Genomic DNA, 19242 nt, shown 5'->3' on the forward strand with positions numbered 1-19242 from the left:
GAAATCATGCTGCATGCACATGGAGGTAGTGGTAGTGGGTTGCGAGGGAGGGTGGGGGGTTCAAAATGCGTATGAGAGAAACCTGGTCAACCTTGGCATTAAAGGGGAAGGGCTAGCAGTTGGCGTCGTCACAGAGGTTGGCTTCACAGAAGAAACGTGAGCCGCGTTTAGCAGTGCGGGCCGTGAAGGGCACGCTCTTCAGTACTGGGGGGAGGAGGCGGAGGAAGAGAAAACATGTCACACCTGAAACACTGCCCTAAGGGGGAGGGGCAAACCTTGTGAAAGCCTAACGTTCTTAATATGTCCTGAAAGCCGTCCACTGGATAAAACACAGTTAGAGCTCTGATAGTAGTGACACACAATTATTCCTATTATTAACACTAAAGTATAATGAAGCAACATTCATATTATTTACACTTTAGACAGTTATTAATGATCATCACAAAAACATCAGTTAGGTTATGTGCTACGCTGAGGCTGTAGATGCAGGGTTTTCTCCCAATAAAGGCTTAAAATACGTAGGTGTGTTGCAAGATGATTTAACTTTGGCATCTCCAAAAATTTAATGTAGGAAACGAAATTGCACACTGCCCAATCACTGTCCGCTCTTTGCAAACAGAATATTCTGCTATTCTGCTCGTGTGCAGTTTATATCCATGTCTGTCCAGACTGGTATAGTACGAGCAGTGAAGACAGGCACCTACCTACCTCCCAATCTCCACTTCTGTCTTACGACATTCAAACAGTGGGCAAAAAAGTATGTTAGCCCAACATTATAATGTTGCTCAATCACAGCTAAGTTAACCTTTTGATCTTTTGGATACAACATGTCATCATTTTATCATTTTTCCTCCAATTTTGTCATAGTTAGACTTTAGTTTTGAGCAAAAATTTTGTTATGAGGTCACGGCGATCTTTGAAATTATAGTACAAGTGACTTTTTTGTGCCAGATTAGAGGACATTAAAGAGGTATGGAGGTATAGAAAGCCAAAAACATGATCCCTCCAGGAACAGCTGCTTGAGGCTGTCGTGGATCCTAATTATTAGTACCTCAATTTACTTCTTGAGACCCGGCCTTTCTGAAAACACACACTTTGATACCCAGCAGCATTTCCCCTAACAGACTAGACAGCATGGCATGGAACAACGCTTGCTATTTGCTGTGCTCCAGATGTGCTGGTGTCTGAAGCACGTAGCACAAGGTGCACTTCAAAGGAGCTGAGCAGTCGATGACCACAGTCATCCTCAGCCTGGGAACACCGGGGCTGCTGGCACGCACATGGGTTCTTTTAACAGTCCTGTCTGGCCCACCTGTGATAATGTCTTCAATAGTGCCATCCTTGCCCTCGTACACAGGCCGGTGGTCTTTGGCTTGCCGCCTGCGCAGCTCTGCGATCAGCTCCTGCTGCTGGTGCCTCTTCTTCTGGGCCTGAACCTGAACCAGTGGAAAGGATATTTGTTCGTTTTCACTGTGATTCTTGGCCTACGAAAAAGCTTTATTTAGCACTGAGTAAATACGTGATAGAGTTCATCCAGCGGGGCTGCACCTTAGGGTCATGCTGCTTCGCCTCCTGAGCCAGTAACTTTTCTCTCATTGCTTCCTCTTGCTTTTTCCTCTGTTCATTTTCTTCCACTGCATCCTGTTGAGAAGAGAAATAGATGACACATCTGTGACAAGAAACTTCAGTGGAAATAAATCCAACAACGTGCTTTTGTGTGGCCATGTGAAGCAAAGAAAAAACAGTTGAAAAGCTGGGCATAAACAGGAAAGCCACGCTTTACTAAACATGACCAGGACCACGCACGCGCTTAAATGAACAGTTTGACATACGGAGAAAGATAAACAAAGGGATCAATAAGTATGGTGAATATGACACTTTAGATAATTATAAATCAGCCAAGCTGGGCAGAAATATTAAAAACAAGGCAACAGCTTCCCTGACTTGAATCAAAATGAACAAAATCTGACAATGTGTTTCGTTTTGTTTTTTTTTAAACCAGATAATCTGAGCTGATTTGCTGTGGATGACAGAAACAATAGTTTCTCTCCAAGAACACAAAGAATCTCAGCGATAACTTGTTCCTAGGCCACTAAGAAAAAGCAGGTGATTTCACAGTTAGCAACAAATTATTTAAAGATACTCTTTCTTCTTTAACGTCTTTAACTGACTGACAGTAAGCTCTACGGGACACAGAACATTTTCAGCCCATTTTCTTCCAGTTTTTCTCGTGTTAATTTGAAGTTTGGGCTTGAAATTGTAACCTTCTCTTTCTCGTTAGTTTGTTTAGTATTGTGGCTTTACGGCAACTCCTGGCTGTTCTGTTTATTTTAAATTATTTTATTATTTTAAATTAAAGCTTCTATGTCTGACAATAAGAGGCCTTAAAAACTGTAGAAAACTATATTCTATTACTCGAGGCAACAAGTGTTTGTTAAACAGTTCCTTTAGAGCACATGCGCACACTCAAACAGACACATGAAATCCTTGTGTTGCACATTTCCTTGAGCAGATCCCATAAATCTAGATGGAGAACAATCTCAGGATGCGTGCTGTGTGTTGGGGCAGGGCGAGGCAGTCCGGAGGTAAAGGGGGGGGGGACGAGTCTAAACACCACAGCTGCAGCTTCTAAAGTCAGACCCAGCTGGCCTTTCCTGTTATTTGGCCTGGGAGTATACGCCACGTCCTGTGCCACAAAAGCAGCCAAAGCTCTGCCCCGCTCTGCTCTCAGCAAGGCTGACAGCAAACCAGGGAACTTCCCAAATGACCAGCTGAGGAAGTGAGGAAAGCTACAGAGATGTAGCTTCTGCTTGGCGTCCTCACCTTGTACGCCTTGATGAAGCGCACAAACACAGGGAAGAACACGGAGGGTGGAGCCGTCTTGGCACTTTCTCCAAAGTAGCTCACCACACTGTTAAAGGCTTCCTGGAATTGGGAAAGAGAATGTTTGTAAACACTGTCGAGTTAGTGGCTGCGCATCAGATGTCAGTGAGATGAATGAACGAAAAAGGTTTCATTTTCATTTGTTCCAGCGGATAATTTGAGGTTTTGGAGGTGAAGACGCTGTCGGATACCTCTGCCATTTTGGCGTCCTTCTGTAGCTTGTCCAGCTGTGAGTCACTAGCCTGGACAAAACCTTTCAGGACTGAGTGGTCGTGGAGACTGCACTCTCTCCGGATGAGGTCCATGCCTTTCCCCAGCTCTCGAACATCCAGCAGGACGTTTTCCAGAGACACTTTGCACGCAGACATCAGAGCATATTTTAAGTATATTACGTAGCGTTTTATCCAGATGTTAACACCTGACCTTTCTGTGAAAATACTGCATCTCCACGAGGTTGCTGACAGAGTTTAATATTTGGTGCACGCTCACCTGCTGCAGCTTTGTCCACAAAGTGCAATTCATTGTAGAAGTTGGTCAGTTCAGGGTACTTCTCTTTCACAATAAGAGCTATGTAGTGGAGCAATGTCATCTTTCTGTCTGTAGACTTAGTGTCCAGAAGCTGTGTAAAAAACATTGTTAGGAAAAGCAATTTAATAATAAACTCTGCAGCACACTTTTGTGCTGACTGGAATTCCAGTAAACTTCACTACTGATTACTCACCAGATCAAGGCTTTGTAATTTGAAACCATAAACGCAGCCTCGTTTGCTGCTGTTCATGTAGTTTCCTAGGGCTAAGATGATCTACGAGTAAACCAAAAGCACCGAGTGAATATATGCATTAAAAAATACAAACGCTGCTGCTGTGAAAGTCAACAAACACATCTCACTTCAAGCATCCTCTTGAGCTTTGGTGCCGACTTGATTGAGCCAGAAGCAGCAATGATGGCGTTGAGCTGTGGCGTGAGCATGCTCACGTTGTCGGCAAAGTTTCCAACAAAGGTGATAATGTTCATTCTCTGCGTCAGCCTCTCGATCTTGCTGAATAACAACATGAAGCGATCCTCCTCTGCTAACTGATCCAGCGGACGCCGCTCGCGCTCGTACTGACGCATCACCTTCACTTCTGCCTCGGTGGGCAGGAAACGCATCAGGCACTCCACAAAGTCGACAGGTAAGGCCTTGAGGTCAAACCTGAGTGAAGATAACACGTTACCTGTAACTTGTTCCACAGAAAATTATGTAAGTATGTAAAGTTTACGTAAAAGACAGGTGCATACTTCTCTATGGCTTTGCAGATCTCTTCTGTTGTCTTGTTAGCCTTTCGCAGTGTGATGGCTAAGTTCTTGGAGCGATTGGCGTCCAGAAGTGTGACTTTGTTTGCCACCTTATTGGCTACTTTGCTCTTTGTGCAGGAAAGATCCACAACTGGACCCTGGGCTCTCGTCTTAAATAGCTCCTCAAACCTCTCCAGCTCCAGCTCCTGCATGTGAATAACAACTCAACTTTTACTTGCTCTAAATTGATGTTAAAAGTCCTGAACACATAAGTGTTATGGTGTTGGTATGAAGCTGGTTATTTCGCGACACACTGCTCTTATCATTTAAGTTTAGTTTTGCTTTACTTTTTCCTCTTATTAAGGTTTGAACTCAACTGGAAGAGACTAGAGAAACCTGAGCTTTTGACTATGGAAAAGTTTTACTGAGATTAATACTAATTTACCATAAATTCAAATTTGACACATATTAACCAAGACCTACATCTTAACATGAAAGAGGTTTTATCTTCTTGATTTACCTCTAGCACACGTTCATCATCGATCTCGTTGAAGACTGTGCCATTGATCTGATTGGGCTTCAAGGCCGTCCAGTTAAACACAGGCAAGCGGAACTTGGTCTTTATAGGCTTCTTGATCCTGATAGCTGTGGTGAAGAAAGTGTTCGTTGAATTCAGAATGAACGGTACTTATATACCACTTTTCAACGCGAAGCTTTATTCAGCCACTCACACACATTCATACAACCATCTTTTTCTATGGCTAAGTGATTTTCGCCTATCGTTCACACACTTATACTCCGACGGATGCATCTTAGAGTTCTGGACACTTCAGCGCACAGACTAGAGGAGCCAGGGATCAACCTACCGACCTTCAGATTAGTAATCCACTCTACCTCCTGCCACCCACAATCCTCTGATCTAGTCAACCTTGAACATCAAAATCGAAGGCAAAGACAACCAAGTTTAATTTTGTGTGCACGCTCACCTGACAGACCTACGCTCAAGATGACAGAGGGGGAAGCTTCTGGCAGAGGAGGAGCAAGGGGAGGAGGTGGTGGTGGTGGGACTGGCGCAGTGTGTCCTGTAATTAATGCAGAAGAGTATTTTTATTGCATGTTTAGCAACAGCTTCGTGTTCTACGTGAGCTGCCACCTCGGCCTGACAATCGCTGAAAACTGATTTTTAAAGTTAGTGAAACCTGATAAAGTCTAGTTTGGATAAAAGGCTGGAAAGTGCTCCAACAGTCAGTGCGGCCTTTCCGGAGACAAAGGAAACCAGCCTTATGTTTCCCTTTCCTGTCTGGCTTAGAAGAACACTGCTGTGACCCATCACTTGGTTTGGCGCGAATGAACAAATATAGGGAACTGAAAATAAATCTGCTCTGAGGGTCCACAGATGAGAAAGTCAACTTTCACATACATATACATGAATCACTAGACTGCGAGTCACAGTGTTGTCATCACCTGAAGCAGATGGCAGGGGAGGGGGAGGGGGAGGAGGCGGTGGAGGCGGAGGTGCTTCGCTGGCTGGTGGTAAACTTGTGTCGGGTCCTCCTAGTTCTGTCAGCCCTGCCGTTGAACCCAAAGACAGCTTTCCGATGTTTCCCAAGGGTATCCCGGCACTGCCGACGCCCAGCGGCTCGATGGCGATGTCTCCATCAGGTTTCTTGTGCAAGCGGATGGTGCCCTGCTGTTCGAGCTCCAGCAGACGCTTCTCAATGTTGAAGTGCCTCTGAAATGCAGCATCCTTCTCCTTGATCATCCTCCTCAGGGTGTTAACCTGAGTGCTGGTTGACTCGTATGTCTCCTGAGCAGTCACCAGGGGGTGATAAAGAGCATAATGCACAGTGACTCCACAAGCTAAACAAACATCCTGTCTCTTTGTGACCTAATTTGCTAATACAGCAATTTAGCCACAAGCATATGAACCTGATCTCTGCTAACAGGCACGGAATCTGAAGCCTTTATGATGCGAGGAGAGCAAGAAATATCACGTCGATAGGACTGTGGCTTACCCGTATTACGTTCAGCTCCTTATCTTTCTGAATGAGCAGCTTCTCCAGATCGGCTACTTTCATCATTGTTTCATTCTCAACCTCCAGAAGCTTCTCAGTCACCTAGAAGAGAAGATGGAGCAACACTGAGATGAGAGAAGGAAAGAATTGATCCACACAGTGGGCATCTTTCCCAGCTCCACTTCCCCATCCCTCCTCCCCATACACTGCATCATCACTAAGAAATAAGATACAGCGAGCAGCATGATGCAGCAATAACATGACACAGCTCTCAGTTTTGATTTTACATTACACATCTTTGCTAAGGAATTCAGAGAGAATCTTCACCCTCTTCCTCCCCCATCATTTCTGACCTCTGAGAGCAGAGTTTGTTTTCAAATTCCAAGAATGATGTCAGGGGCTGCCTACGACCTTTCCATGTGAAGAAGGTCTTTGCAAAGCAGCGTGGGATACAAAGGCAATAGCCCAGAAAGACCGAGCCAACACGAGAACAATAATAAGATTGTTTCACGCACTCCATTTTCCAGCATTCCCCACCCAATTATTATCCTGAACCACTTGTGAAGTGCAAACACCGAGTAGATTTCTAATTGCCATGTAGAAACAGCCAACTTAAGTACATAGCTGGTGAACCACAACAATCTCATAAATGTGTATAGAGAGCAGTGTTGGTGGTCCAGACTGGGTGGTGCACTTACGTGGGACAGGTGCTCCTCCAGTTCCTCCACCTTCTCCAGCGCTGCATTCTTGGTTTCGGCATCTTCTAGCAGGCCACCCACATCAAATACATTATCAAGGTAAGCCTGGATCTGAACCGACAGCTTGTCGCTCTCCGTGTGTTTAGATTTCTGGCACGAGAGAGAATAAATTCAACATTAGTGACACTCCGCGAATAGTCTCCACGTGGACAATGAGAGCGATTGGCCCAGTTTAAGCACAACATTATTTCTTTACCTCCAGGAAGTCATCTAGTCCCAGTTTGGTGAATTCATACTGCAGATGCACTCTGAAGTTCATGTCTTCAACTGAGTGGACCACAATGTTGATGAACTGCATGCAAGCAACCTGGAGAACAAATGCAAACAGACACCAGCTCATTAATATTCTTTATATACTTGATACGTATAATCTGTATCAGGATATTTTATCTTAAAACTGACATATAGTCCACTGGATTTTGCATTTGCACCTTGTATAAAAGTGTGTTTTCCTTTATACAGATAATAATAAAAAATACCTTTGGCATTTGAGCCAGACATTTTTATTTGTACTGATGGATGTACTCTCACACAAAAAAGACACATCTGTATGTAACTAAACGCTTGTCTTACCATGAAGTCAATGTTTCCCTCTTCACTGCGGAAGTAATCCATCAGTCTCTCGAAGCGATGCTTCTCTTTGCAAACCTGAAACACACCAGGTGAAGCAAAATAAAGATTTTTTTTCTCTGGTTTACAAAGTAGAACAAAAACTTTGTCCGATGTAGACAAAAAATAAGAGACCCGAGAAAGGACGTTTTTTATTGAATGTCAAAGTGGTACCTTAGGGAAATATTACCTATATTTATCACCTAAAATCAACCATACTACATGTTTTTTTTTGTCCATGGCACTTTACAAATTATTTATTTATTAATTAAGAAAAAAAATCATGCCTTTGGAGCAAACCACAATGCTGAGGTGTTCATGAAGTATGCAGCAAAATCAATGAAGCCAATGGCTTCATAATGTTGTGCTGTGGACATAACAAATATCTGATAAACTGCTGCTTTCACTGATGTGTTACAGCTCTATCAACAAAAGCATAATCAGGGTAAATCAACTATTTCTTTTATTCTGTTTTTCTACTTGCAAACAACATAATCTCAGTGTTTGACTTACGTTGTTTCTTAAGTTGATGAAATAAAAATCCTTTTCCTTGCACACAAACACTGTAGCTGTGGATCTAAAATTTGACGACCAGTACAGCTGCTATGATTTTTCTCTGAGCTTTATAGAACAGCATTCTCTTATTTGGCACCTCAGTCATAGAATAACAGTCAGAGCACATTACAGCTGAATGCTTTTTTTTCTTGGGAGAGTTCAGAGCTCTCATAAAGACTTCTGCAAATGAATAGCAACTGCTATCGGTCTTGGCCAGGTCCACCTTGACAAAGAGATGTTAATCTCAAGAGAATTCCTGGTTAAATAAAGGTTGAATAAATGAAATGAATAAAAACATAGAATGAATAGCAAACGTGACCTTCTCCCTGTGAGATCTCAGACACCTGTCACTTTGTGTTAATGCATCATTTTGGAAAAACAGCAGTACTATGTTGTTTCCACTAGAGAGTTGATTAGCTCTTGGGTCTCGCTGAGGCTTTGGACTGTAAGGCATTTTGTCTGGTTCCGGAGTTTAGGTGACTGTACGAGCAAAAAGCAAAAAGGCTAAGCAAATCTTTCTGGTTCACTGGCTCCCACTGGGAAGTGATCCTCTGATTATTGTTCAAGGTTACTTAACATCTGATGTCTTAATGAGTCCAATAATCTCAGACACGCCACCATAGAGCTTTGCTTGCAACCTCAGATAGATAAAATCTCTCAGAGCTTCTCAGTTTTCGGCCCGCTACACTTGACCTTTATGCCTTTATGCACGCCAGTGATGTGGGAAATTAGGGCAATTATATTGATGTTACTTAAATTTTGATTAGTATATTCAGACATAGCTAGGCCAGCGATATGTTACAACTTAATCCTGAACATAAAAACTTGAGAGCTTGTTAAAAATTCATTAAAAAGTTGCAATAGGCACCTCTTTGAAGTTGTCAAATGCTGAAAGGATGATCTCATGACCTCCTCGGACAAGACAAACAGCAGCCAGCAGCTCAAGGACCAAAGCTTTTGTCCTGAAAATGCACCAAACTTTCATCAATACAGCTACATTTTTTTTAAAAAGTACAGTTTTATATGTTCTATCACAAAATTCAAGCATCCTCAAAATTGGTGTAGATATTAACATACAGGGCTCAAAAGTCATAATCTGCATTAATGTCTGAAGCTTTGGTGGGTGTTTCCATGGTTTTTACGTGTTTACCCTCATAGACTTTATTATGAAGTAATCAGTCTCAGTGGTTTACCACAAATCTCCCTTTAGAAAACATTCCCTTAACGACCCGTGTATACACCTCTGATCCTCGACTTCAGAGAGAAGCAGAGGCCCACGGAGAAGCATATTGTATGAATTGGCTGCAGGGTTTCCCCTTTTGTTTGGCCCGGCCCTGCTTTTATGGAGGAGGGGTCCTGAGTTCTTACCGTGGGTTCTTATTGTTCAAGCTGAGAGCAATTTCATTGACTGCATGTGCATGAGACATGACCATATTGAAACCGTACTGCATGGAGAGAGACAGAGAGACAGAGAGGATGTGGTCAGAAAACCTGCATAAAGGTTCAGCACTTGACTGCACAGGAAGCATATCATGCTCCAAGTTTATGAGACATATCTGATTGTGGGTCGTAGGTGGTTCCTGGTACCTGGTAGTTCATGATTGCTCTCAGGCACATGATGCACACATGCACATCATCCTTTTGACTCACGAGGCGGGAGTTCTTGATGGTTTTGCTATTCGCGACTGAGCCGTAGCTGCAACAGATTCAGCACATTAAAGCAAATTCAGCAATGAAATTCATGTTCTGGCTTCTATTCTGTTAGTCAAACAGAGCTCTGAAGTGTATCTACTATTTTCTATGATTTTTGTTTTAAGTGTGTCGCAGCGAGAGACAGAAAGAGAAAATTACAGAGAATGAGGTCTGACAGAAAAAAACTTAGTTGGCTTTTGAGGTTACAGATGCATTATGGGAAATGCCTGGTTTCCTTGTTGCTGTTAACAGACCGAATTCTGTTCACAGACTGCTATTATGTAACTGTATTGCACAGTCATTTCATGGTAACTGTTCTGGTAAGGTTTATGATCGGGATAACCATACATCAAGAATGTTTTTTTTTCCATACTTTGTTACAAATGTGGGCGGAAAAACTTTTTATACCTTCTACCAATAACAGTTCAGTAGTAATTTATCTGACAATATATTTATATAATATTTATAAGTCTAGAGTCTGTCCTTGTGGACTATTTTTGTGCACCCTTATATAATATCTGTTTTTCCGATCAGACTTTACACCCTATCTGTCTTTAAGTCATGTCTCTACAGTGGTGAAGAGGAGAATCACAACTGTCCAACATATGTTGCTGCTCACAGCTGGATCTCATCTGTGGACAGTGCAGATGCACATCTGGGCAGATGAAGGAGAACGGTTAACAAAGAGAGACAGATAGCACTAAAGGTCAGAGACTTTTTAACAAACCAGTACTAAGACAATGGGCTTGCATGCAAATATAGCATTCAAGGTTAGCAGAGCAAGGCAGTAACAGAGGAAGCTAATAGCGGGAAGCTTGCTTAGCAATACGTACCGAAGAACAGACTGGCGGGCAGAGCGCACCAGAGTGTTGCAGAAGGGTTGGGCGTTCGTATGGTGCAGATCCTCTATGGACCTGCTCCAAGATTTAGACTTGTCCAAGAAGCTATCCTCCCAATTTTCCAGCCCCTCAAAATCCAACCTGGGCCATAGACAAACAGAGAAGCCAACACAGAGGCACAGGGGTGTAGATGAGAGGCATGGGGGAGGTTAGGTTTGCAAGGCAGCTTAGTAGAGAGCCAGGCATTATCACAAGAACTGTCATCAAGCTGCACGATAAAGCTCAGCACACAGATTCTGTCCCAAAGTATAGCTCAGCACTCAACCAGGTAGCATCCGTCCAGAAATGCATTCACGTTACAAAGTATGCAACAAGACACAGGAAATACATCCAATGAATGCAATGTACTAATATCACAGGCTCTAAAAGACTCAGCAGCTGGATTCACAGCCCAACCCAGTTCCTAAGGAAAGGTTTGGTCAAGAGGTGTGTGTGTGTGTGTGTGTGTGTGTGTGTGTGTGTGTGTGTGTGTACTTACATGACTGCACACTGAGCAAAGGAGAGGTATTCAACAAGGACATCAAGACCTCTGTTTTCATCATTGAGGAACTCCCTGACCCACCTGTGACGCATGAAAGCAGAGAGAGGTTAGCGGGGCGCCAGATCCAGAGTACACCCTTATCCTTTCGGACAGCCCGTTACCGACTAACAGAGAGAGAGAGACATAAAGAAAACTAGGATTCTTCTTATTCTGAAGCCTTCTCATAAATCCTTTTGTACTTAAAGAACTGGTTTAGAACAACTCAGGTCTAGTTTTGGCTTTTCTGCTGATCAATTGTAATACCAGTTATTTGTCCTTTTGGGTTTGCTTTGTTTTGCTTTTCTTTTTTAATTTATAAAAAGAACAAATAATAACTGAAATAAGGACAGCTAGCAGAGCACGTGACAGCAGAATGAACTTTAAAATGCTGAGGGAACATTTATCACTGTGGGGGCGATTGTGGCTCAAGAGTTGGGCGTTCGCCTTGTAATCGGAAGGTTGCCGGTTCGAGCCCCGGCTTGGACAGTCTCGGTCGTTGTGTCCTTGGGCAAGACACTTCACCCGTTGCCTACTGGTGGTGGTCAGAGGGCCCGGTGGCGCCAGTGTCCGGCAGCCTCGCCTCTGTCAGTGCGCCCCAGGGTGGCTGTGGCTACAATGTAGCTTGCCATCACCAGTGTGTGAATGTGTGCGTGAATGGGTGGATGACTGGATATGTAAAGCGCTTTGGGGTCCTTAGGGACTAGAAAAGCGCTATATAAAATACAGGCCATTTACCATTTTACTGTGTGACGTGGAATCACAATAGCAACTGATAAAACAGATGTGTACAGATGTATATAAGGAAAGGCTGTGTGATAATGTAACTAGATGTAGAGCCCCAGTACTTCTCTCAACCGCAACGAATATCAATGAGTTTTTAAGCAACTGTTCTAATAAATTAATAAATTACATAAGTGAAAGGAAGATTCTTTATATTGTCTTTCTTTTTCTTATTGCTATTTATTCTTTAGTGGATCTCTTTATTGTAGCTTTAAATGTAATTGTAAATCATGGATAGACTAGCAGGCAGGTTTAAACAAATTATTCATACACTGGTTCAACTTTGGCTGAACTTTTCATAGTTGTTATTTAAGTAATGCTGGAAGTTTTTAGAGGCATTTAAGCTTTCATATTCCGCTTCATTCACATCCAGCTGAATTTTCGGACACATCATGCTACTTGTTCATCTGATTTGTAGTTATACAGATCTACCATATATCCAGGTAATGATACTTCGGTAACTATTATAGGCAACATAATTACAAAAAAATGAGACGAAAGTTGGGATGTTATTTGGGATGACGGCTCTTCAATAGCTCTAAAAGAAAGTGGAAAAAATTCCATGGAAAGTAAAGCAGAGCAAGGCTTCAGTTTTCCTCACTCCAGTTTTCTCCAAACAAAGGAATTCCCATTGCAGCTAGAGAAAGAATGTGGAGGGCATATGGCTAAGAGAGCTGGGCTCAGGAAGAACCCCTGACACTCAACAGTATTTAGTCTGCCTCCCCCACAGACCCCTTTACCTCCTCCCCACATTTTGAGGGAACTCCAGGGGGAGATGGAATGAGGTAAAAGGTTCTTAAAATAGTCTTGAAATGATGGCTGTGATGACAGATTGCTGGTCAGCCAATGGCAAGTTAGGCAGGAAACCAATCAGGACCCTGACAGCGGAGGGAAGGAGGAAGAGGGAAAAGGAAGAGAGGTGAGCAGAGGAGCAGAGGAAAGCGAACAAAGCAACTAGACCGGGTCCAGGAGGGAGGAGGGGGGACGAGGAGGTGGGCTTGATCATCAGCTTCCTGCCCCCCTCCCTCGTTGCTGTGAACCCTCACTCTTTCCTCCCTGTACTTCTCTCCAACCAGTTGCTATTTCAGATTTTCTTGGCAATCTCAGGAATAACACACCAGACAGGGCTGAGGATTCAGACACACAATAAACCGGCATCTGTTACACTTAATCCCACCCACAAAAGTCTTCTGAAAATAGATCTCCTTTTCCTTTGCCTGTGAGCCTTTCTGGAAACTGCATTGAAAAAGAAAAAGTCCTTTATTGATGAAGGCAAATTGTATAAGAGTTATTCACGTGGCTCAATGAAGTCCATAAAAAATGAAGGTATGTTTTACTTTGGTTCACGGATTAAGTGGCAAGTCACTGCAGCACCTCCATGACTACGGATTACGTAGATCATGTCTGCAACACTGAAGGCTACGAATCGATAAAATAGCATCCACGTGTGTGATGGATGAGGAGGAAAATGTACTGCTTTTGAGTCTGCAATGCAAAAATGTGGTTTGCTTTACTATGCGAGACTTCTGTAAACATACATGTATCCTTGTGTTTGTTCTTGTGCTTTTCACTGGGTTCAGCAATGGTCAGCCGGGCTTCCTGTCCCTCTGGCATACAACAAAGCTTCCTGCTGCCTTCTATGGGGGAGTGGACAAGGCCACACAATGGCTACCATCTGGGCATTATGAGCACCAGCTCTATGAAGTGGAGCTGCAGAGCTTGGCAGTTGGAACAATAGGAGGGGGGAATCTGGGCACCAGAAAAAGCTCTGGGTCCCTGCAGCAGCAGCAGCAGCAGGGACACACAATAGAATATTCTTTAACGGGCAAAACAATAATGTGGTTTCCTTGAGCTTTAGATGAATAGACCTGCATAATTCACCAGAAAAATAGAAGCTAAGACATGATTACCCAATGTGATTTGTCCTCAGTGAAATCTCCAGTTCCCTCAGGACTTTTGTAGATTCCTGCACACGCCTGCGAAACTTCTGTAAGACACAACGAATGCTGGTTATTACAGGTTACATTGAAGCTGTGCTTTCTAGGCAGTTTTCATGAGAACTTTTCAGTTCCTCAAAAACAACAATAATCCTACTCAGCAGGTTTAGTGTTGCCCTCATCTTCAGGCTGAACTGTAAAATAGAGGATGAATAAAGGAGAACCAGAGAAGTCAAACACCCTGCAACCTGACCAATGAACTTCTGATACTTTAAGCTGGTAACAGCTGATAATGCCTCAAGCAGAGATAAGGAGAAGGTGCATCAGAGCTGTCACAGAAGTTGTGTGTGTAACCTGTAAGTAGACTTTGACACGCATCAATCAGCCGGGTTCTACTTTATGATTTTTGTACGGTCCCACCTTTCGTGTTACTCCAGGATCTAAGTACCCGCGAAGCTTCTGGATGTAGGTGTGAGGAGGATTCTTCACCTGAAACCTCTCCTGAAGATACACAAAAGAGCGGCGTGATGTAAGTTGCTGCAGTCAGCCACACCAAAATGTGGACAGGTGTGTGTAGTCTTACAGCAGGTTTACTAATTAATGATACAAAGTTCACAAATTCACCTGGTCGCAGATCAGGTCCCACTTCTTCTCATTGTCATACTGTCTGAGGAGCCGGGCTTTGTCTGGAGGCAGGTTCATAGAGTTCTGGGAAACAGAAAAAAACAAATAATGTAAGCATTCGTTTCATTCATAGTGTCTTTATGAGTCTCTGGCGCCATCAGCAAACTGATGACAACGTTTTCAAGACTTATACCGTGACCTCACTTCCTGTGTTGACATTTGGCATCCTGTTGAAGGAGACGACGTGCATCTCCTTCTCACTCTTTGGTCTCAGTATTGTTCAGGCAGCACGTTTCTTCATAACACAACATGCTGCTATCAGGGTACCGGCCTATTACCGGACCTGTCATCAGACTTGTTATGTAAACCAGCAACACTTGAATGCCACACGAGATGACCTGATGCAGCCGTTTTTCTGGGCTCAATTTAAACCCCATATTATGTAATCTGTATTTAGAAACTAAGCACAAATTTAGGATCTCATGTCCTCATGACTGCTTTAAAAAAATAACGCAAGCTGAATGACACTAGTGTTTGACTAATTACTTCCTCCAATGACACAAATGCTTATAAACAGAGGTTGACATGGAAATCTTAGATAGGAGGAAGTGCAACAATAAGGAGCAAACTAGTCACTGAAACAGACTGCCTCACTGATTCTCTTTGAAGAAATGTGCGATTGTTTTTGCACTCAGACCCCTCATTTCCAACAGTGTCAACAGTATCCCAAAGCTCAGCCACAAATGGCCCGTCAGCTTGACTTTTAACCTGCAGCTATAACTCAGACTGCTGTCTAAAATGCAACAGCTTGCCTTTTTAACCCATCCCACCAGGCCAGATGTGATGTTCACGCTGGCATGTTCCAGTGTGGAAAACAACACATACTTGTTTCTATGGTAGCAACTCAGTCACCAGAAGTGGTGGAAATATCGCACGAGAATATATTAAAATGACTTTTCCAAATCATTGCTCACTCCATCACAGCGTCATGAATCATTTTGTCCTTGCAAGCGCCAAATATGGAGGCAAATATGGTCCTGCCAGGACCATAAAGAGCTAATAATTTCTATACACGTTCACAGCTTTGTGATCACAGATTGCAGCACACATTCAAAAATAAGCGAAACAACTTTGAGCTGGCAGTGGATGCCCAAGAATAGCTATAAACAAGGTAAACTAAGAAAATGCAGGGCAGAGCTATAAAAGGCTATCACCAGAGTGGAAAGCAGTGTGAAGATTTCACATATGGCTTATTTTGACTAACCCAAAATACCCACGCTGGAGAGAAAAAAGAAGTAACATGGGTACCAGATGTTCAGAATTACAAGAGGAATGTGTCCTGTTTGTAGTAGTAGTTTATAGTAGTAAACTTCTCTCATGTCTGACCCCCAAGCTGCTCTCTCCTCCTTTGCCTCTCCTGGGACAAGATTTACCTACAAGACCATCTTTAGGAAGGTCATAGATCTTCCACATGTCTTTAATAAATGGTTTGTCTGAACTTTTTGGGTTTTTCCAAAAAACAGATCAATAATTTTTAATTTTTAATAAGACGGTTGTTCCAAATTGCCTCCTATCACTGTTCACTGATTAAAAACCGTTGTATATTTTTGAATAATAATCTACAGCTGGTCATCATGGGGCAAGAGAAATACGTATTTGTATATATTTATATTTGCTGGTCAGAGGATGAATTGAAATTTATTTTGATAATCGTAGAGATGACAAACATTAGCTTCTTATTTTGGAACGTTTTTGTGATTTTCTTAGACAAATAAACACATATGATTGACAGGATAGCTATCAAATGAATAATTGACGAACACAATCATAAGCAGCAGCCCTAATTTCCTTTATCGTACACTCTTCTGTGAAGGTAAGGTAAAGAGTTAAGCGAAATAGTCACGACTTTTCTATGGTCGCACGCTTCGGGTTGTACCCCGGCCCCAAAGCCGCCTTTGGTTTCTCAGTCAGTGCACATGAAAGTAGAGACAGGCTAAGAGCAGGGTCTCCTTTTTGTACTAATTTAATTATGATTTACTGGAAAACATGCAGACCAGATGTATGCACAGATACTCCTTTTAGTAATGAAAAAATAAAAATAGGAACATAATTGATTATAGTTAAAAAAAAGAAAGTATATTTCGCTAAAGACAAATTAATGACCAGAATCCCTCAACTCACCGAAAAGCTATTCTGAGCAATGAGGACACATCACGTACTGCTGTTTAATGATGTTCAACTGTCACCTGAAGCCTCGGGTACTATAAATAAATAGCAGTGTGAGCGACAGAGGGGCAAAAGGCGGAGGGAAAGTTTCCTTTCTGACCAGATTTGGGTAATTTGAGCCAAGTAACCCAATTTAGCTAATTTCATTTCACTTTCTCCCACAGTGATATTATCGCTCGCTTCCTGTGTTTAGAAGAAGCTAAAAGAAGCTAAAGGAGAGGGGGCAGGAGCCTTTTATAATTTCGAAATCACTGGAATGTTTTAAAGGGAAAATACTACAGCTATGCCAAAAATGTTTTGGCGCTCGTTGCCCACATATTCTCTCCTCCAGCATGGCCTTTCTTGTTTGACCTGAGACTGGCATGACAAAGGATTCAGTGTGGAGCTTTGTTTTGATTCGGTGCCGTGCCATTCCCATCCTTTGACATTTGAGCCAACTTTTTTCCTCTCACAGAAAACCGCTAACAATGGCTGGTGGGCAGGGTCAGTGTATGCCCTCTGGTGCTGTGTAAAGCAAAATCCAGCTGAACACAACACCGATACACTTCACAACCAGATGAACTAGTTCTATTGTCACTGCTATCTGACAAATCGTTAGGTCCCAAATGTGAGCAAAGGGTGGAGATTGCAAACACAGCCATTTTGATCTCAGTGCATTAAACTGTTAATTTACTGAGGTTAAATCAGTTAAATGGTAAAAAAAAAAAGTGAAATGCAGACACCATAACATAGATGTGCAAAAGTTCTGTCTTTAAAACATTTCTTTTGGTTTTCTTTAGTGTACATGACTGTAAAGTGAACAAATAAAGACGGAAAACTCGATGGTGCAGAGCAGAGGTCAGCCGTGAGGGGATAAATTCTGAAACAGGCATTTCCGTCATTAACAAAGGATGACAGAGGTTTTAAAGCGTCAACAGTTAAAGTAGTTCATGGGGTCATGTTTCTGGTTAAGAAGAGTCCAGGAAGTCCTAAGCTCAAGTCACACACAGACCCCCACAAGTGAGGGGATGTTTTGAAGAGCCCATGGACCTTTGAGAAATTATTGTCGCCAGGGCAACTCCGTCCTGCCCTACGCTGGACAGCTTCCTAATCCAAATGATTTACAATCGGCCCGATGTTACGTTATTGACCTGCAAGTCCCACCAGAAGTCCCCAGAGATACCAGTCTGAAAGCAGGACAAGATGTTTCCTCCACAGCTTTTCTCAGTTTCTCTCACACTTTCAGTTGGGATAGTGCGTCACACCAGTGTGCACAAAACTAAAAGATTTTTAATTGGAGAGCTCTGCTTGTGGAATTTCCTCAACTTGTTTGTTCTTGCAGAGGACAACATGCTGCTCATAAGTTGTTCCCAGGTACGCAACAGACATTTACTCTGTAAGTCACTGGTGCTAAAAACATGGTGCAGGATAAACTGCTCTTTTTTTTTTTTTTGAGTTGTCTGATAATATGGATTTAAATTAGCAACCCTGCAGTTTGAGAGCAAGACTGCCAGCTCTCAGGCTTACTTGTGGTTCCTAGAGTTTCTAAAAGTAGAATGGGAGGCCAAGCCTTCAGCTATCAGGCCTCGGTCCTGTGGAACCAGCTCTTCAGGATTCAGGAGACAGACACCCTCTCTAGTTTTGAGATTAGCCCCAAAAATTTCCTCATTTTTAATAAAAGTTATAGTTAAGGCTGGACCAGGTGGCCCTGAACCATCCTTTAGTTACACTGCTATAGGTTCAGACTGCTGCAAGACTTGATGTGATGGACTGAACACTTCTTCTCCACTCCCCACATGTTTATATATCATGGCAGCATGTCATTACATTTTTGTCATCTCTTTCCCTTAGTCTGTGTTTTGTCCTGTCTCCCTATGCTCTTTTTTTTCTTTTCGCTTCTCTTCTGTCTCTTCTCTTTCCCTTCACCCCCCAGCCAGTCGTGGCAGATGGTTGCACCTCCCTGACTGTGGTTCTGCTGGAGGTTTCTCCCTGTTAAAAGACAGTTTTACCTTTCTGTCTGTACTGTAGGGTCTTTATCTTATGGTGTAAAACACCCTGAGATGACTGTTGTTGTGATTTGGCGCTTTATACTTTTTTAACTGAAATAAGTGACTTACTAAGAAGATACATTCAGTGTGATTCTTTCTTTTGTGGTCTGTCGGTGGGATGGAAATGCAGAGTCTGTGTCTTTTATCTGCTTTGATAGGTTTACACAGAGCAGACAGTTATCATCATCTCACAGGAAAATGAGTGGGTGGCTAAGGAGCTCACTGTCGTAGTTCAAACATGGAGGCCCAGATGGCCCTCGTTCCCCCCAACCTGTCTGTCTGGTCATCAGGGTGGGGTCCAGGAAAACGGGATCTGTGGCTTAACTCAATTGCTACCATAATCAGGGCCGACGACACACTGACCCTATTGCAGGACAAAGCAAGGACTTTTTAAAAATATGTCTCTGCATAACAGTTGTTTCACAACGGCCAGTCAATGACC

The 19242-nt window shown here is 42.8% G+C and overlaps 1 protein-coding gene across 2 annotated transcripts in view; it reads right to left on the reverse strand.

Annotated features, from left to right (window-relative positions):
- The window catches only part of fmnl3 (formin-like 3), a 32935-nt gene that overhangs the window by 3978 nt on the left and 9715 nt on the right, over positions 1–19242 (reverse strand). Inside the window, exons 2-25 of one of the 2 annotated variants that reach the window (XM_080898099.1) lie at positions 14548–14631; positions 14344–14424; positions 13897–13973; positions 11165–11248; positions 10621–10767; positions 9683–9791; positions 9464–9540; positions 8964–9057; positions 7505–7579; positions 7128–7238; positions 6872–7021; positions 6174–6275; positions 5623–5965; positions 5145–5240; positions 4679–4803; positions 4162–4364; positions 3772–4075; positions 3605–3685; positions 3373–3502; positions 3075–3235; positions 2824–2925; positions 1549–1641; positions 1313–1436; positions 92–204 (exon numbers count right to left, since the gene is read on the reverse strand). In XM_080898099.1, the coding sequence (XP_080754225.1) occupies positions 113–204; positions 1313–1436; positions 1549–1641; positions 2824–2925; positions 3075–3235; positions 3373–3502; positions 3605–3685; positions 3772–4075; positions 4162–4364; positions 4679–4803; positions 5145–5240; positions 5623–5965; positions 6174–6275; positions 6872–7021; positions 7128–7238; positions 7505–7579; positions 8964–9057; positions 9464–9540; positions 9683–9791; positions 10621–10767; positions 11165–11248; positions 13897–13973; positions 14344–14424; positions 14548–14631 (3045 nt within the window). In that variant the 3' untranslated portion in view covers positions 92–112. Of the gene's footprint in view, positions 1–82; positions 205–1312; positions 1437–1548; positions 1642–2823; positions 2926–3074; positions 3236–3372; positions 3503–3604; positions 3686–3771; positions 4076–4161; positions 4365–4678; positions 4804–5144; positions 5241–5622; positions 5966–6173; positions 6276–6871; positions 7022–7127; positions 7239–7504; positions 7580–8963; positions 9058–9463; positions 9541–9682; positions 9792–10620; positions 10768–11164; positions 11249–13896; positions 13974–14343; positions 14425–14547; positions 14632–19242 lie in introns of both variants that reach the window. The other variant, XM_080898100.1, reaches the window with a different exon arrangement.

This window comes from Rhamphochromis sp. 'chilingali' (genome assembly GCF_963969265.1).
Source record: "Rhamphochromis sp. 'chilingali' genome assembly, chromosome: 12".
NCBI classification, from domain to species: Eukaryota; Metazoa; Chordata; class Actinopteri; order Cichliformes; family Cichlidae; genus Rhamphochromis; species Rhamphochromis sp. 'chilingali'.